Below are 14,140 nucleotides of genomic sequence, written 5' to 3'. Positions count from 1 at the left end.
CTGAGTACAGGACCTGGTCCCATTGCCTGGATGCCTCCCAAACAGATCAAGCTAATCAACTGTCTTACTTATCCAGAGGGCCTGATCCAGTTGCGGGCTCCTCAGCTATTGGTTCATAGTTCATGTGTTTCCGTTTGTTTGGCTATTGGTCCCTGTGCTTTATCCAACCTTGGTCTCAAAAATTCTCGCTCATACAAACCCTCCTCTTTCTCGCCAATTGGACTCCTGGAGCTCCACCTGGGGCCTGGCCGTGGCTCGTGGCTCTCTGCATCCGCTTCCCTCAGTCATTGGATGGGGTTTCTAGCATGACAATTAGGCTTCATTTCTTGAAGTCCATACCTCATAATGTTAGGTGAGCACTCTACCATGGAGACACATCTTCATCTCACTTTCATGACTGTTAAGTCAACCTTGCTCACTAACCAAGGAAAAAGACACAAAGGACTATGATTTATATGATATGATATCAATATATATCAATCAAATATATTGATACGTTGCTAGGTGGAATGAAGAGAGACCCATTTTTCATTGTAGGAAAATGCCAGGTAGTTTAGACGGAAAATGAACAATGAAAAAAAAAAAAAGGAAGATATGAGAACTGTACTACTGAATGCATGTTTGCCCCTAAGATGTCTTCATTGTTTGCTTAGCTAGTCAGGGTTCTGAGTCTGCTCATTTGAGTGGGACCTGTGAGGACTAGGCTGTGGGATGTCACAATGTGTCTCAGCCATCAGAGCACTAAGGGCATTGGTAACAGGGAAAATATTAACATTTCCCAAGTCATGATGCAACACGGGCCCTGCTAATTACTGCTCTCTGTGGCTGCTCTCCCAACTTGAAGCTCTCCATGACCCAGCTGTGGAAATCCTGTTTGTCAGCCTCCCACCCTCTTCCCTCAGGAAGGAAAACTAGCAAATTGCAAGACTCAGCTTGCAGAATGAATTTGCTTTGCTTTTGTGGAACCCAAGGCAAGAGGGATTTTGGAGGCTATTGGCATGTGGTTAGATTTGTGAAATGACTTCATGTTCCCTCCCAGTGTCCAAATAAGTTTAATGTGAGACTGTCAAAACTTGAAGGCTGATAACTTGTCCAAGGCATCTACTCTCTTCATATGTTCCTGGAACACGTGAGACCGGGAAGGCCAGTTGGCTAACTTCATCCAGAGTTCTGCCTAGTCTCGGGCAGGTGTATAAGGGACCTGTTCTTTCTCAGCCAGTATCTGTCTTCTTCCTAGTGACCGCCAACATCCTGACTTGAGGCTCTTTCTGATTCTTGCTCTTCTTCCTGATACCAACAGCCAGCTGTCTGTGTCACACACACAGTAAATATAATAGGTGTTGTTAATATCCTGTCGTTTGTTTGTTTACTACAGCATTACAGAATGATAAAAACAACTCCTCCTGTGTTTCAATGATCTCCCCTCTCTAGGATTCAACTTAGTCCCCTCCCTTCCTTCAGACCATCCCAACAACTTCGCTTGTCAAGATAGATTAAAGATGACTCCACCACAGATTGTAACAGGAAGTGATTTTTAATAGAGGTATTAAATTAGGCTAGATATTTAAAAGGTGACTTTTTGAATATATTAATTATTAGTAATATTTTCTTAGAGTTAGAGCCAAATACAAAATCACAGGACTACAAATAGTTTTCTCTCTGGAAAGGAGAATGGTTAAGCTTGGTCAGTAAAACTTCCTATCAGCCTAGGTTGCCTGATGGTGTCTCTCAGACGAACAGATAAGGACATATTAGCTACAGGTGGCCGTCAGCAGGTGGCCGCTGTAGAGCAAGGGTGAGAATGCCATGTTCTGAGAAAAATCTTAGATGTGTGGAATTGCTCTTTAAAGGAGTCTTCATGGAATCTGCACTATGACTCGCGTTTGCGGGGGGGGGGGGGGGGCATTCCTAAGTTTCAAAGAATAAACTTCAGTATAAGGGTGGAGTGAGACAGAGTGGAAAAAGACAACATATACAACCTTCCCTCAAAGAACCTTTTTCTAATCAACAACAACAACAACAACAAACCCGAAACAAAAAAACTCCAAACCAAACAGTCGGATCCAAGAAACCCCCAAACCAGGGACAAGTCTCAGGTTCCTTTGTCCCTTTAAGTGCTCCTTTCTTCTCCTTTGTCCATCCTGGGCCCGCAGGGGCTTCTCGGCACATGGCAGAGTGTTATGGATGGGCAGAAAGCTATCATCAGCGGCTGTCTTTCAGTTTCAAGGGAGTCAGTGTGACAATAAAGGGGTGAAGAGTGTCAACACCTGTCAGAACTTGGAGATGATTCATGTAATGTAAACCTGAGGCCCTAGAAGCCAATGACCACACAGGAAGTGCATTCTGCTAGGCTATTGCTTTCACAGAAATCCTTATTCATATACCTCCAGCTCACGCTTCTGAAATGCCTTGCAGAAGAAGTCATTGTTTATGCATACAAATGATGATTAAAGATGATTGTGAGTCGTCTTTATTTTGGAAGATGCATTCATTCTGAACTAGCACTAGCATCTACGGTTACAAGTTGAATACAAAAGTTCCCTTTGCATATGAGACAGGCAACCAACCATTAGCATTTGGAGCATCTGCAGGATGTCGACTTAGGCTCTGTGATTAAAAGTTGCTAATGCGTGCATTGAACAATGTGATTGAGAAATCAGAGCTACTACAAGGTAGATTTGAGGTTTTCATTTTCCTTTTCTTACAAGGGACATGTAAGAAAAAAAAATTGGACCATTTAAAAATAAGCCAAAGGCTTCAGAAGAATATAATGCATTTTCCATTTATTATCTTAAAAGAGAAAATGAATGTGTGAGAAGCAGAAGCATTGAATGCTGTTTTTCAAAAGTCTACATGGTAACCAGAAAGGTACAAGCCTGGCTTGAAGACAGGAACAGGCATCCGTGATGGACTCGGGGAAGGATGGGTAAAACAGAACCGCAGTAACGCAGATATGTTCAAATCCACAGGTCCCAATGGCTGGCATCCTAGAGTACTTAATGAATTGGCCGAAGTCATCACAGAACCGCTAGATATCATTTTTGAGAGCCCGTGGAGGACTGATGAGGTGCTGAAGACTGAAAAGGGAATATTTAGAATCTTCTTTCACAAAGGGAACTGGATGGTGACTCTGGAAGCACTCATCAGCTTAAATGTCTTGCTTGGAAAATTCTGGAATAATCAACTTAGTAAGCTGAACCACTTACTTGTAGCTAGTAATAAGGTGGCGACATAGCGCCCATGAAAAGATATTGAACTTGGTTTTAAAAGGATACTCCATGTGGGAAGAAGTCTGATACGTCTCTTGGAATTTCTCTCCTTTGCTCTTTGAATTTTTCATCATACTAGATGGGGTTGATTAAGGCTTGTGGGTAATTACTAAATTTGAGTATACTATACAAAAGTCGGTTTCTTACAATAGCTAATTAATTATACCACTTTCAAATTAGCCTCTATCTCGAGAACAGTAACTTTCATCTTATATTTTAACATACATGTTATTTTACTTTGCATAGAGCTCTGTTTTCATTAAGCTATGATGTTTCATATAATTCTATATAAAGTAGTTTGGTGAAGGAACTCTTATTTTAGGTGCTTTATATAGTAATTTCACATATGAGTATAACCACAACACTGACAGATTAAGGAAGAAATTATTTTCTGACTTTTAATTTTTTTTTTTCGAGACAGGGTTTCTCTGTGTAGCTTTGCGCCTTTCCTGGAACTCGCTCTGTAGCCCAGGCTGGCCTCGAACTCACAAAGATCCGCCTGCCTCTGCCTCCTGAGTGCTGGGATTAAAGGCGTGCACCACCACTGCCCGGCTTGACTTAAAATTTAATGTGGTAGAGGTGTGGCTGTTAAGAGTATCATGTCCTGACATGATATTGAAGACCTGTCAGCTGTTTTATTCTTCCTTGCCTGGAGACTTCTCCAGCCTCCCCCTTCCCAAGATGCCTTGTCTCCCTCTCTTTAGTAGGCTTCTGACACCAGTTTGGGGCCAGAGACTGTGGCAACAGGTAAGAGGACTTGTCCATGAACCTGGACTGGAGGAGGACAGAGGAAATTGAGTGGGAGTAAGAAAATTAGGATGCCTCTAGAGATTTTTTTTTTTTCTCGTCATTATTTCCTTTGGGTGTCGGTAGTTTGATTTTCTGCTAAGAAAATCCAACAGTGACAACGGAGCCTGAACTTAAGGGAGAGAAGGCTATGGGCGGTTTAACAGTGCTGGCAGGCTTCTGGGGCTGGCGAGTTTAGAGAGCCTGCCAGCTGTTCTGTATTGCAGAATCGTCCCTTCACTACGCAGAAGGACATCAAAGATGCAAGCTTGTGTCACTGTAATCATGGACAAGAACAGGAAACTTTTAAAGGCAAGAGACTGACATTCACCTTGTCTCTGGGAATAAGTAGGCAATTAAGAAAGGCTTAGAGTTCCAAAGGCATTCATGGCACAATACTGTTTTTAAAGTATAAAGTTCAAACACTCAAGCTGCCTTCAGAGGTAAATTTAGGCACCATGCAAAGCCTTTCTCGAGATTAAATACAAATGTAAGGAAATTAGCTTCTTAGAGTATGTGTGAGTTGTTCCTTCTGTGCTACATACAATCAAACACTCATCACCTTTTCAAATAAGCTGGTCTTTAAAATACCTGTTAGACTTTTTTTTAAGAGGTGTGGGTGTCTGCATAGATTACTGATATGATTTATTGTGATAATGAATGGCTTCCTGGTTGAGACCTCATTTCCAGGTGCCACATCTGTGACAGATTTATTTCACAGATGTACATTTGCATGCATTTGTTGAGCTGTGGCTAGCAAGGACCCAATTTCTGAAAAAAAAAATCTATTATTTACCCTAGAGGCAATAAGAATTGAATCCTCTGCAACCAAAAGGGCTCTCATGTCTTTTCAAGTTTTATATTCCATTTGAATGATGTCTGACTTCAATCATTTGGCTAAATTTAAATCTTGTCTCTATGCCACTATTGGAATTTGAAATTAACAATAACCTACCTTAATTATGAGTCACAGTTTAAAATGGTAGACTCACCAGCGGGTCTGAAAGACTTCTTAGGTAAAGATAGAAGAATAAAACTCTGTGAAGAGAGTCAGTGAAAAGAAGCTTGCTAGCCCCTGTGCATTAAGTCAAGATGAGGTAAGACAGCATATCAAGGGAATTCTGACCTTGAATTGTATCTTTCGTGACTAATCTTTAGGAAGAGTCAATTTCTCACTGTGTCTTTTCATTTTATCTAAACACTGGTGATTTCCTTAATATCTGAATGTGAAAGATGAAAATAAGACAGCAAGACTCATGTCTTGATCATGTTAATTCATAGTTCTCCCTTCAGATAACACATAAGTGACAGGGTCTTATTTCATAACACTGAGAGGTATAGAGAATGATAGCAAAATTTTTTTCTTCTTAAAGAAATCATCGGAGAATGTATAAAGAAATCTTAATCATGCAAAATGTTGCTTTCTCAAGTATGACAGCACACATGTGTAATCCCAGCAGAATTCCAAGTCCAAGGGTAGCCTGGGCTGTATAGTGAGATTCTGTCTCAATAAACAAATCAGAACAAAACAAAATGAATAGAAGGGACTATATGGATATAGCCCAGTTAGTCAAGTTTGTGCCATGCAAGCATGAGGACCAGTGTTTGAGCCCTAGACTCTACCAGGTAAAGAAGTCAGGTGTGGTGGTATGCACTTATATTGCCAACACTGGGGAGGACGGGACAGCAGACCCCTGGGGCTTGCTGGCTGGTCATCCTAGCCTACTTGGTGAGTCACAGGCCAATGAGGACCCTGTTTCAAAACATACAATCAAAACAGAAAAGCTAAAAGGAGGTATACCTGCAGAGGGACACCTGAAGCTGACTTCTGGCCTCCGCATGACTATGCATTAGTGCGCATGTGCGAGCGCGCACACACACACATGCACACACACACACACACACACACACACACACACACACACACACACACACACAGAAACACAATTAGTGAGGGAGGAAAAGGAGGAGGGAGGGAAAGAGAGATATTTCTGGACATAGGGAAAATAACGATTTAAAGAATAAAACCAAAAATCTCAGAAGAAACGTAATTTATAGCTATTCAAGATGGTAGTTTCTCAATCCAGAGGATCAAGCAGTTTCTTAGATTAGAGACATTTGCATCATGGTTGGTTAGTTGAACTACAGGATGACAGCGAGCATTAAGCTTTTCCCTTGAAATTACTCAAATCCTAGTTCAAGTTCTAGAATGCTCCCAGTGGTGTTTTCCTGTGGTGACCCTCTTAGGTGCACAAGCTCGAGAGGAGCTTGAGGAATCATCGCAAATAATTCTGAAATGAAAGCCTCTTTTCTCTCGTCCATAAAATGGCAAAAATAAGTCTCTCCTCCACTTAAGAGGCTTAGGAGTTACAGCTTATATCTATTCTCAGTCTTTGGCTCAGGCACGGCATCAGCGGGCACTGACTGTCTCTCTCCCTACCCCCTTCCTGAATTTCAGTTATTTTCTTCATTTCTTCTTATGTGGAAGAGATTACCTTAAAACCAACCAGAGAATTCATGTATATATTGACATGTCCTGCTGCTGTTCATTAAATATGCCCCCCCCCCTTAAGGGCTTAGGAAAGCTACCTTGTGTTATCACACTAGGAGTTCAGTGCATGATTAGTGACCGAATGCAGAGAATTTGGCTTAACAATAGGCTAGGGAGATGGCTCAGTCGGTAAGATGCCGCCCTTTCGTACACAGGGCTGAGTTAGACCCCAGAATCCTCATTTTAAAAGGACAAGTACTTTTAATCCCGTGATGGGGAGGTGGGGACAGTTGGATCCCTGGAGCTAGACTGGCCTACTTGATGAGCTCCAAGTCAGTGAGAGACCCTGTCTTTCTCTCACACATAAGGTGGATGGCATGTATGGGACAATATTTGAGGCTGTCCCCCCCCCCCCCCCCCCCCCCCACACACACGCACGCACACACACTAAAAAGGGATCAAGTTCATAAAGGCCAGCACTGTTTTCGCCTGGAGAAACTGTTCCATGGGCACACATGTAGATATTTTGTTAGCACTCCCGTGTTTATGACAGCATCAGGTATATGAATTCGGGGAGTGAGCGTGGCATATGTATGTGTTTGTGGTTTTACGACTGTGTCGCACAGTGAGTTCAAGTGGCTTCCCCTCAACACTGCAGCTGTGGTGAATCCAGCCAAAGAATGACGCATATGATGAGGAACCAACCAGCCCTTCTGTAAGCTTTCAAGAGAAGCCAGTCGTACCAGTGAGCAGAGAGAGAACCGGCACCAGCGTGTCTGAATAGTTTATCATTTAGAGCCTGAGTATTGTAAGCAGTTCCCTTGAGTAAGTGGGGTTGACGAACAACCAAAAGAGAAGTTAGTGAAGTTAAAATGTGGGAGGGAATGCTACACTCATATCTAATATGAGTGATATCTAAGTAGTTATGAAAATAGCTTGTCCAGGTAGATGAACTATTCCACACTTTCCAGGATGCAAGGGAATGACAGGAGAGTACTGGAGTCAGGGACATAAAAATGAAGACCCAACCTCCAATCGCCAAGTCTTAGTCCCAACCAAGTCGCAAGACTTGGAAAATTTTTGCATGAGATAAGCTGGTAATGTAGAAGAAACCCATAGGGGTGTGTACATGGATGATTTACTAAGTAACATCAGGCTGCTAAGAGCAGAGCAAGTTAGGCTTTGGTTTCTAGAACTTTCTGATTTTACACTTTTAATGGGTCTTATCCTTAATTATATATTCCTGTATCAGATAAGCTACAGTATTAGATTCTTGATTTTAAAATCTGCTGCAGTTTCACATTCTTAATATCTAATGACATAAAATCCAGTAACTCCCTTGCACAAACACTAATCATTAGTTTAGATATTTCTATTAAATGTGAAGGGAGAAAAGAGTCAGGTAGCTTAGGAAAATGATTGAACTTACCTTTCTCTTTCTACTCATCAAAATAGGTATTTTCTCTTTCAAATTGTCTAAGTTCTGGAAATAAAATTTTATATTTTATGGCTACTGTTCAAGATACCTTTTAGGAAAATAGATGGTTAAATTCTACAGTAAGAGCTGTGTGACTTTTTTTCCCTATTTCTTTAGTTTTACTTTTTATTTTTTTACAGTTTTCTTCAAATTTCTTCCACTGGGCCAAAATCCAATTAGTTAAATTTTGAACATTCAAATTGGACATTTTTATAGATATATTGTGTATAATGTGTTTCATTAGAAGAATTTTTTCTTACTCCAAAAATGAAATACTCTCAAAAACAAGGTGGCATGTTGAATGAGACAGATATTAGACAGTCTACCATTCATTTGCAGCTGCTGCCCTGTTGGCTGGGTATGTTATGAGATACAAGTTGGGTTATTAAAGGCATTCACTCAAAAATTGTCTCCCTGTAGAGGTTTGTATATGGGGCTGAGAAGTCAACATGGATCTTTCCTAGTGGTCAAGCACAGATTTTCTGATTGAAACCACCATTTGGATTTGTCAACATAATGACAAAATAATGTTTTCCCCCTTTCAGGGTTTTTTTTTTTTTTTTTTCTTATGGAGGGACTATATGTGACGAGTCTGTGAAAAGCCAAATTGGGACATTGTTGTGAGCCATGTCATGTACACAGCATTGTGATTTGCAAACATATGTTTTCCCTTCAATAAATGTCACGGCTTTCACAGCGGTTCCACCTTGTTCTCTCTTGTAATCTTTTACATTCTGATGAAGGCAACAGTATGAGCATTGTTTAAACTGGTAATCTATGCATGTTCATGTCATGGTAGATAAATGGTCAGCCTGGATAATCTGAGTTCCAACTGCAAAGAACATCTCCGACACTGCATGTAAAGCTACGTGTAAGTCCATCATACACACTGGAGTGGATGTGTGTGAAGGTTATACATGAACCAAGTGACCTTCCCTTGTGTGAGTCTGCCCAGTGGCAGTGACTTATGCAGCAGGAGTGGTGGGGTGTGTTGGTGGGAAGGGTTCTTGTAGCAGTTCCTCTACATGTGTGTCTGCTGTGGCTCCCACAGCACTGTATCCACTTGAGAATTGTTGTAATTCGTCTGCAGAAAAGCCATGTCTTAGAGATCATCAGACCAAGTCTTGAACTCAAACCCAAATATAATTGATTTGGAATTTGAGGACCCCAGAAAAGTCGAAGAATCATTTTATTTGCTTATCATAGTCCTAAAATATTAGTTTGAAGTTTGGTGATGATGCTTTGTGCTGTATGATAATTTCTAGTGATTGTTTTTGTTCACATTGAATATGAGATGGAAGTAAATTTAAAGTGAAGATGTAGTTGTTTTTTTTTCTCACATGACCTCTACTCTTGTTTTTTTTTCCAGTATATATACTTAAAGAGTGCTATGACATCTTAAAAGAAAAAAAAAAAGACTTCGCTTTCTAGAGTGCACAGAGTTTGAACTTAGTCGGTTCATGATTTAGCCTTGGCACTCATCCATGTAGTCCCAGGGGCCTCCAAGGACCAGGACCAGGCTATGAAACCCAATATTTCACCTCCACATCTTCCTTGAGCTCATAAGCATTTTTAGAAAAATTCATGGTCTTGAGAGATAGCATTGAAACACTTTCTTTCTTTTTTTTTTTTTTTTAAATTTAAGCTAGGGAGGTAATATGCAGGCAGCAGAGCTCACCAATATGCATTTTTAGAGGATAGATAGTTTATGTCATTAGTAAAAATCAGCTCCCATCAGGCAGCTTCTAAAACGTCTTTCATCTGAATCTGGATAATGAGTGGCCCTAGTTCCATTCCAGGCCATCTGGTACCCCGCTGAGAATTTTTGTTAATTTAAAAGAGAATTCTTAAACAATTTTGAATGAAGAAGTTACTCCTTGCTCCCTCCTGGACTCATCCCCTGAGGACAGAGTAGATTCCTGTAATTATGGATGCTTTTTTTTTTTTTTTTTTTTTTGGCTAGCATCTTCTACTTCAAAATACATTCTTGCACCACAAACAGCATGGCTGTGGGATCTCATCTGTATCTTGGTTGAGTAATGAGTACTGGTTGTGAGCTCTGTGTACTCAGGATGCATGCCTTCACATCCCTATCAGCTCAATCAATTTAACTTCAACTCCCTTCTGGAAGTTCTTCAATCTACCCAGCAGCATTCACAAAAATAGCCGCTTGGAATGAAGAATAAACATTTAATTTTGTCCTAAGTCTTTGTAAATCAGAAACCCGAATCCAGCCTTGGCTTTCTTGGTGAGTAGAGCTGTCTAAGTCGCTTCCTCTTACACCTTCCATCTCCCATCTGTAAAAGCATTCAGGGAACAGAACTGCCAAACACACTCTGGGCAAGGCTGGAGAAACAGATGGTCTGTGCGTAACAGCGCATCTAGGGAGGAAACCACCAAGTGATGTTGCCTGAGGTCTTTGATGACCTCCCCCAGGCCAGGAGCATCTTTGTTTTGCTCCCCCTAAGCCTGATCCCACTTGGTACTTCCTCAATTCCTGGCATATTGTTCAGCACCCTGTAGGCGCTTGGTAATGTTGCTGAGTGAATGAATGAAGGATTGAATGAACGCTTATGCTGAACTAAACTTCAAGATCTGGAAGTTGGTTCTATTAGGGTGCTTCCTGTTCTCAAGGAATGTGCAGAATGGCTTCTGTCTTCCTAGGACAGCATGCCCTTGACCTCCAGATATGGACAACCACATTTCCCATTGTTAGGCATCTACCTTTCATGTTTTCCTTGTTATGCAGATCTTCTAGATTTCCTGTTTTCTTTTGTATAAAATCAAATAAAATTTTATGTACTCTATGTATTAAATGATTGATGAAGTCACACCAAATAATAAAATGACACTATTGGAATCAAGATTTTTCTTTTCATTGTATTTTTCTATTTTGAATTGTCAAAGGCATGTCTTCTATTCCTGCAACTAAAACTATGAGTATCCATCTGTTCCTGCAATGAAAGCTGGTCATGCTATGGTCAATGAACTTGCCTGTTACATGTTAGTCTATGGTTTCTGCCAGACAAAATATAAAGATATTTTGAAGGATAAACTTCCTCTTAGCACTTTGGACACACTCTGCATTGGCATAATTCATGTGAAATTTGTGCTCCATGACTTTGTCCCTTTAAGAAATTATTTTTCCTCTAAGGTTACTTCTGCCTCCTACAAGTAGAAAGGTGAGTATTTAGGAATAGTGCAGGGTTGTTCTGACCTGGGTTCGAGGCCCTCAGAGCTGTTGAGAATTAGGATTGTTTCACCTCAAAGGGATCGTGGTTCCCTGCAGTGATTATATGGCTACTTTCTTTCCTTCCTCTGATATGCACAGATTACATGTAAGAAAGAGAGAGACAGCAAGCCGTTAGACTCACAAACCTGAACACAAATCCCAGCTGCCCACACTTGACTGCGGGACCTTACACAAGCTACTAAGTCTGTTCTGTCACTTGAAAGTCAGGCCATGCCTTTAAAATACCATACAAGCCAACTGGCAGAAGATCTTATGTTGAGGGAAGATATATCCTTACTATATAACAGGTAGGCATTGTTTGCTGATAGAAGGCGCTGAGGCAGGCATCCTGAAAGGGAAGTTTGTAACCTATGAATTAAAAAACATTTCAAAATATATTACAGAAAATGATATATTCATGATTCCATTGCAGAACAATGTTAAAAGAACATTTAATACATATCAGGCAATTAAACCATTGATATAATCTTCATAATAACTATGTGAAAGCTTTTTCATCTATGAATTATTACCATTCTATTGTTAAAGAAACTGAGATAAAGTTGAGGTTTTGGTAACTTAATCCAAACTCTCATAGCCCAAAACCAAGAGTCTGGAATTTGAGTACCAATAGTGTTACTTTAAGCCTACTTTCTTAACCTTTATGTGTGCCTGGAAGTCAAAATTACTGCAAGAATCAAATATACAGACATCTATCAAGAAGCCCAGGAGAGCAGATTGGCAAGAGTTATCAGAAAGGAGGTGGTGCTGCAGGTGTCAGAAGATCAGCTGAAGATGGTGTCCAGTGCAGTTGGGCTATTAAAGAACACTCAAGCCTCAGTTATTTTTTACAAGGCTCTGGAAGTTAGGAAAGCCAAGACTAAAGTGTTGGCAGGTTTAATTGCTGGTGAGAGATGCACCCTCTGTAGGGATGCTGAGAAATACTATGACCTCACATGGCTGAAGGCAGAATGGAAAGAGAGCAAATGAGATGTGAAACCTCCTTTGGGATGGTCTTAATCTCATTCAAAACGCCTGAGCCCCCTAGCCACGGTTTTTTCTAAAAGTTCTCACCTCTTGATACAATTATCTTGGCATATGAGTTTTGGAGGGAGTGTGTTCAAATCACATGAGTTCTCCTAAACCAGTTTATAAGAAATATATTCATCTAAGTTATTAAAACATTTTAAATGCCATATTCTGTAGATCTCTGAAGGGTTTGAAGATGACCTGTCTAAAATATATCTGCTCAATTTTTAAAACATATCTAATATGACTACAACTTCTATTGTAATGTCTAACTACTAACTTTCATTTCTTTTTTTTTTTTTTTATTAATTTATTTTGCAATACAATTCAGTTCTACATATCAGCCACGGATTCCCTTGTTCTCCCCCCTCCCGTCCCCCTCACCTTCCCCTCAACACCCCCCCCCCCCCATTCCCATCTCCTCCAGGGCAAAGCCTTCCCCACAGACTGAGGTCAACCTGGTAGACTCAGTCCAGGTAGGTCTAGTCCCCTCCTCCCAGGCCGAGCCAAACAATCCTGCATAGGCCCCAGGTTTCAAACAGCCAACTCATGCAATGAGCACAAGATCTGGTCCCACTGCCTGGGTGCCTCCCAAACAGATCAAGCCAATCAACTGTCTCATCCATTCAGAGGGCCTGATCCAGTGGGGACCCCTCAGCCATTGGTTCATAGTTCATGTGTTTCCATTCATTTGGCCATTCATTCCATCCCAGTAGCTCTCATAGTCTTAACTCACCCTAGTATCAACTTAAAAGTCTTAAGTATGGATTCCCTTCCATCATTTTAGTCAGATATGAGAGTCAAAGATGGGCTTCATCCCAAGACCAGTTGCTCCCAAGTTCTAAACTTGATGTAAAACATATGTTTCTAAAATTCAATGGTAAGACAGAAATACGAGAGTGTCTTAGTCACTGTTCTCTTGCTGTGAAGAGACACCATGACCAAAGCAACTTATAAAAGAAAATATTAATTGTGGACTTGCTTACAGCTTCAGAACACTTGTCCATGAACATCATGACAGGGAACATGGAGGTAGGCAGGCAGGCACACAGGCGTGACATTGGATCAGTAGCTGAGAACCCATGTCTTATCTACAAGATACAGGCAGAGAAAGAGTGAGACCAGGCCTGGCATGGGCCTTTGAAAGCTCAAAGCGCACCCTCAGTGACAAGGCATACTTCTAATCACTCTGAACAGTCCACCAACTGGGAACCAAACATTCAAGTATATGAGGTTATGGGGGTCATTCTGATTCAAACCACTACAGAATGATATCCCCATTCCAAAAGGAAACAATAGAAAAGAAGGAGAGAGTTACAGGTTCTCAATGAACTCCAAACACAACAAGGCAAACATTAAATCTTAAGGCAATAGAATCATCTTTTTAGATTATATGTTCTACTGTCTGGACATACTGGTTCAAGGACTGGATGCTCAAGGATCCAGACAACCAGCCTTCATGGACTTGTATTTTCAGCCTTTTTGAGTAGGAGATCCTTGGTTTTCCTCCTAGACTGGTTATGTACAAACACTAAAAAAAATAATACTAAGTAAATACATGATGATTCTGTAATCATTTTTGTAGATAGACATGTGTCCAGTACTTTTGACTCATGTTCAACTGTGACCCCATTGGCCTCAAAAGTTCTCTGACCTTCAGGTATGCCATTACAGAACATTTATGAGAGTCTGTTCTCTAAATTTAACCCAGATCCTTTTGAGTTTAGGTGCTGGAATTTTCTTGATCTTTCTCAGGGTTGTTGGCAGAAGATTCTTGAACAGCAACCCATTTTTCCTTCAAATGGCTACTAAGTGACTTGTTGGCTGAAGTGTTATGGGCTTGTGGCTCTGCAGTT

At 40.8% G+C, this 14,140-nt stretch overlaps 1 protein-coding gene across 2 annotated transcripts in view; it reads left to right on the top strand.

Annotated features, from left to right (window-relative positions):
• Samd5 (sterile alpha motif domain containing 5) overlaps positions 1-14,140 on the top strand; it is a 203,522-nt gene that overhangs the window by 41,185 nt on the left and 148,197 nt on the right. Inside the window, exon 2 of one of the 2 annotated variants that reach the window (XM_052751004.1) lies at positions 2,970-10,887. The exons of the other annotated variant lie outside the window; for it this stretch is intronic. Within the exon in view, the coding sequence (XP_052606964.1) occupies positions 2,970-3,032 (63 nt within the window). The 3' untranslated portion in view covers positions 3,033-10,887. Of the gene's footprint in view, positions 1-2,969; positions 10,888-14,140 lie in introns of those variants that run through there. 2 annotated transcript variants of the gene reach the window in all.

Source organism: Peromyscus californicus, unplaced genomic scaffold, assembly GCF_007827085.1.
Source record: "Peromyscus californicus insignis strain IS unplaced genomic scaffold, ASM782708v3 Scaffold_22__1_contigs__length_63687245, whole genome shotgun sequence".
Lineage (NCBI taxonomy): Eukaryota > Metazoa > Chordata > Mammalia > Rodentia > Cricetidae > Peromyscus > Peromyscus californicus.
Note: the sequence above shows the minus strand (reverse complement) of the source record. Positions and strands in the feature narration are given on the sequence as shown.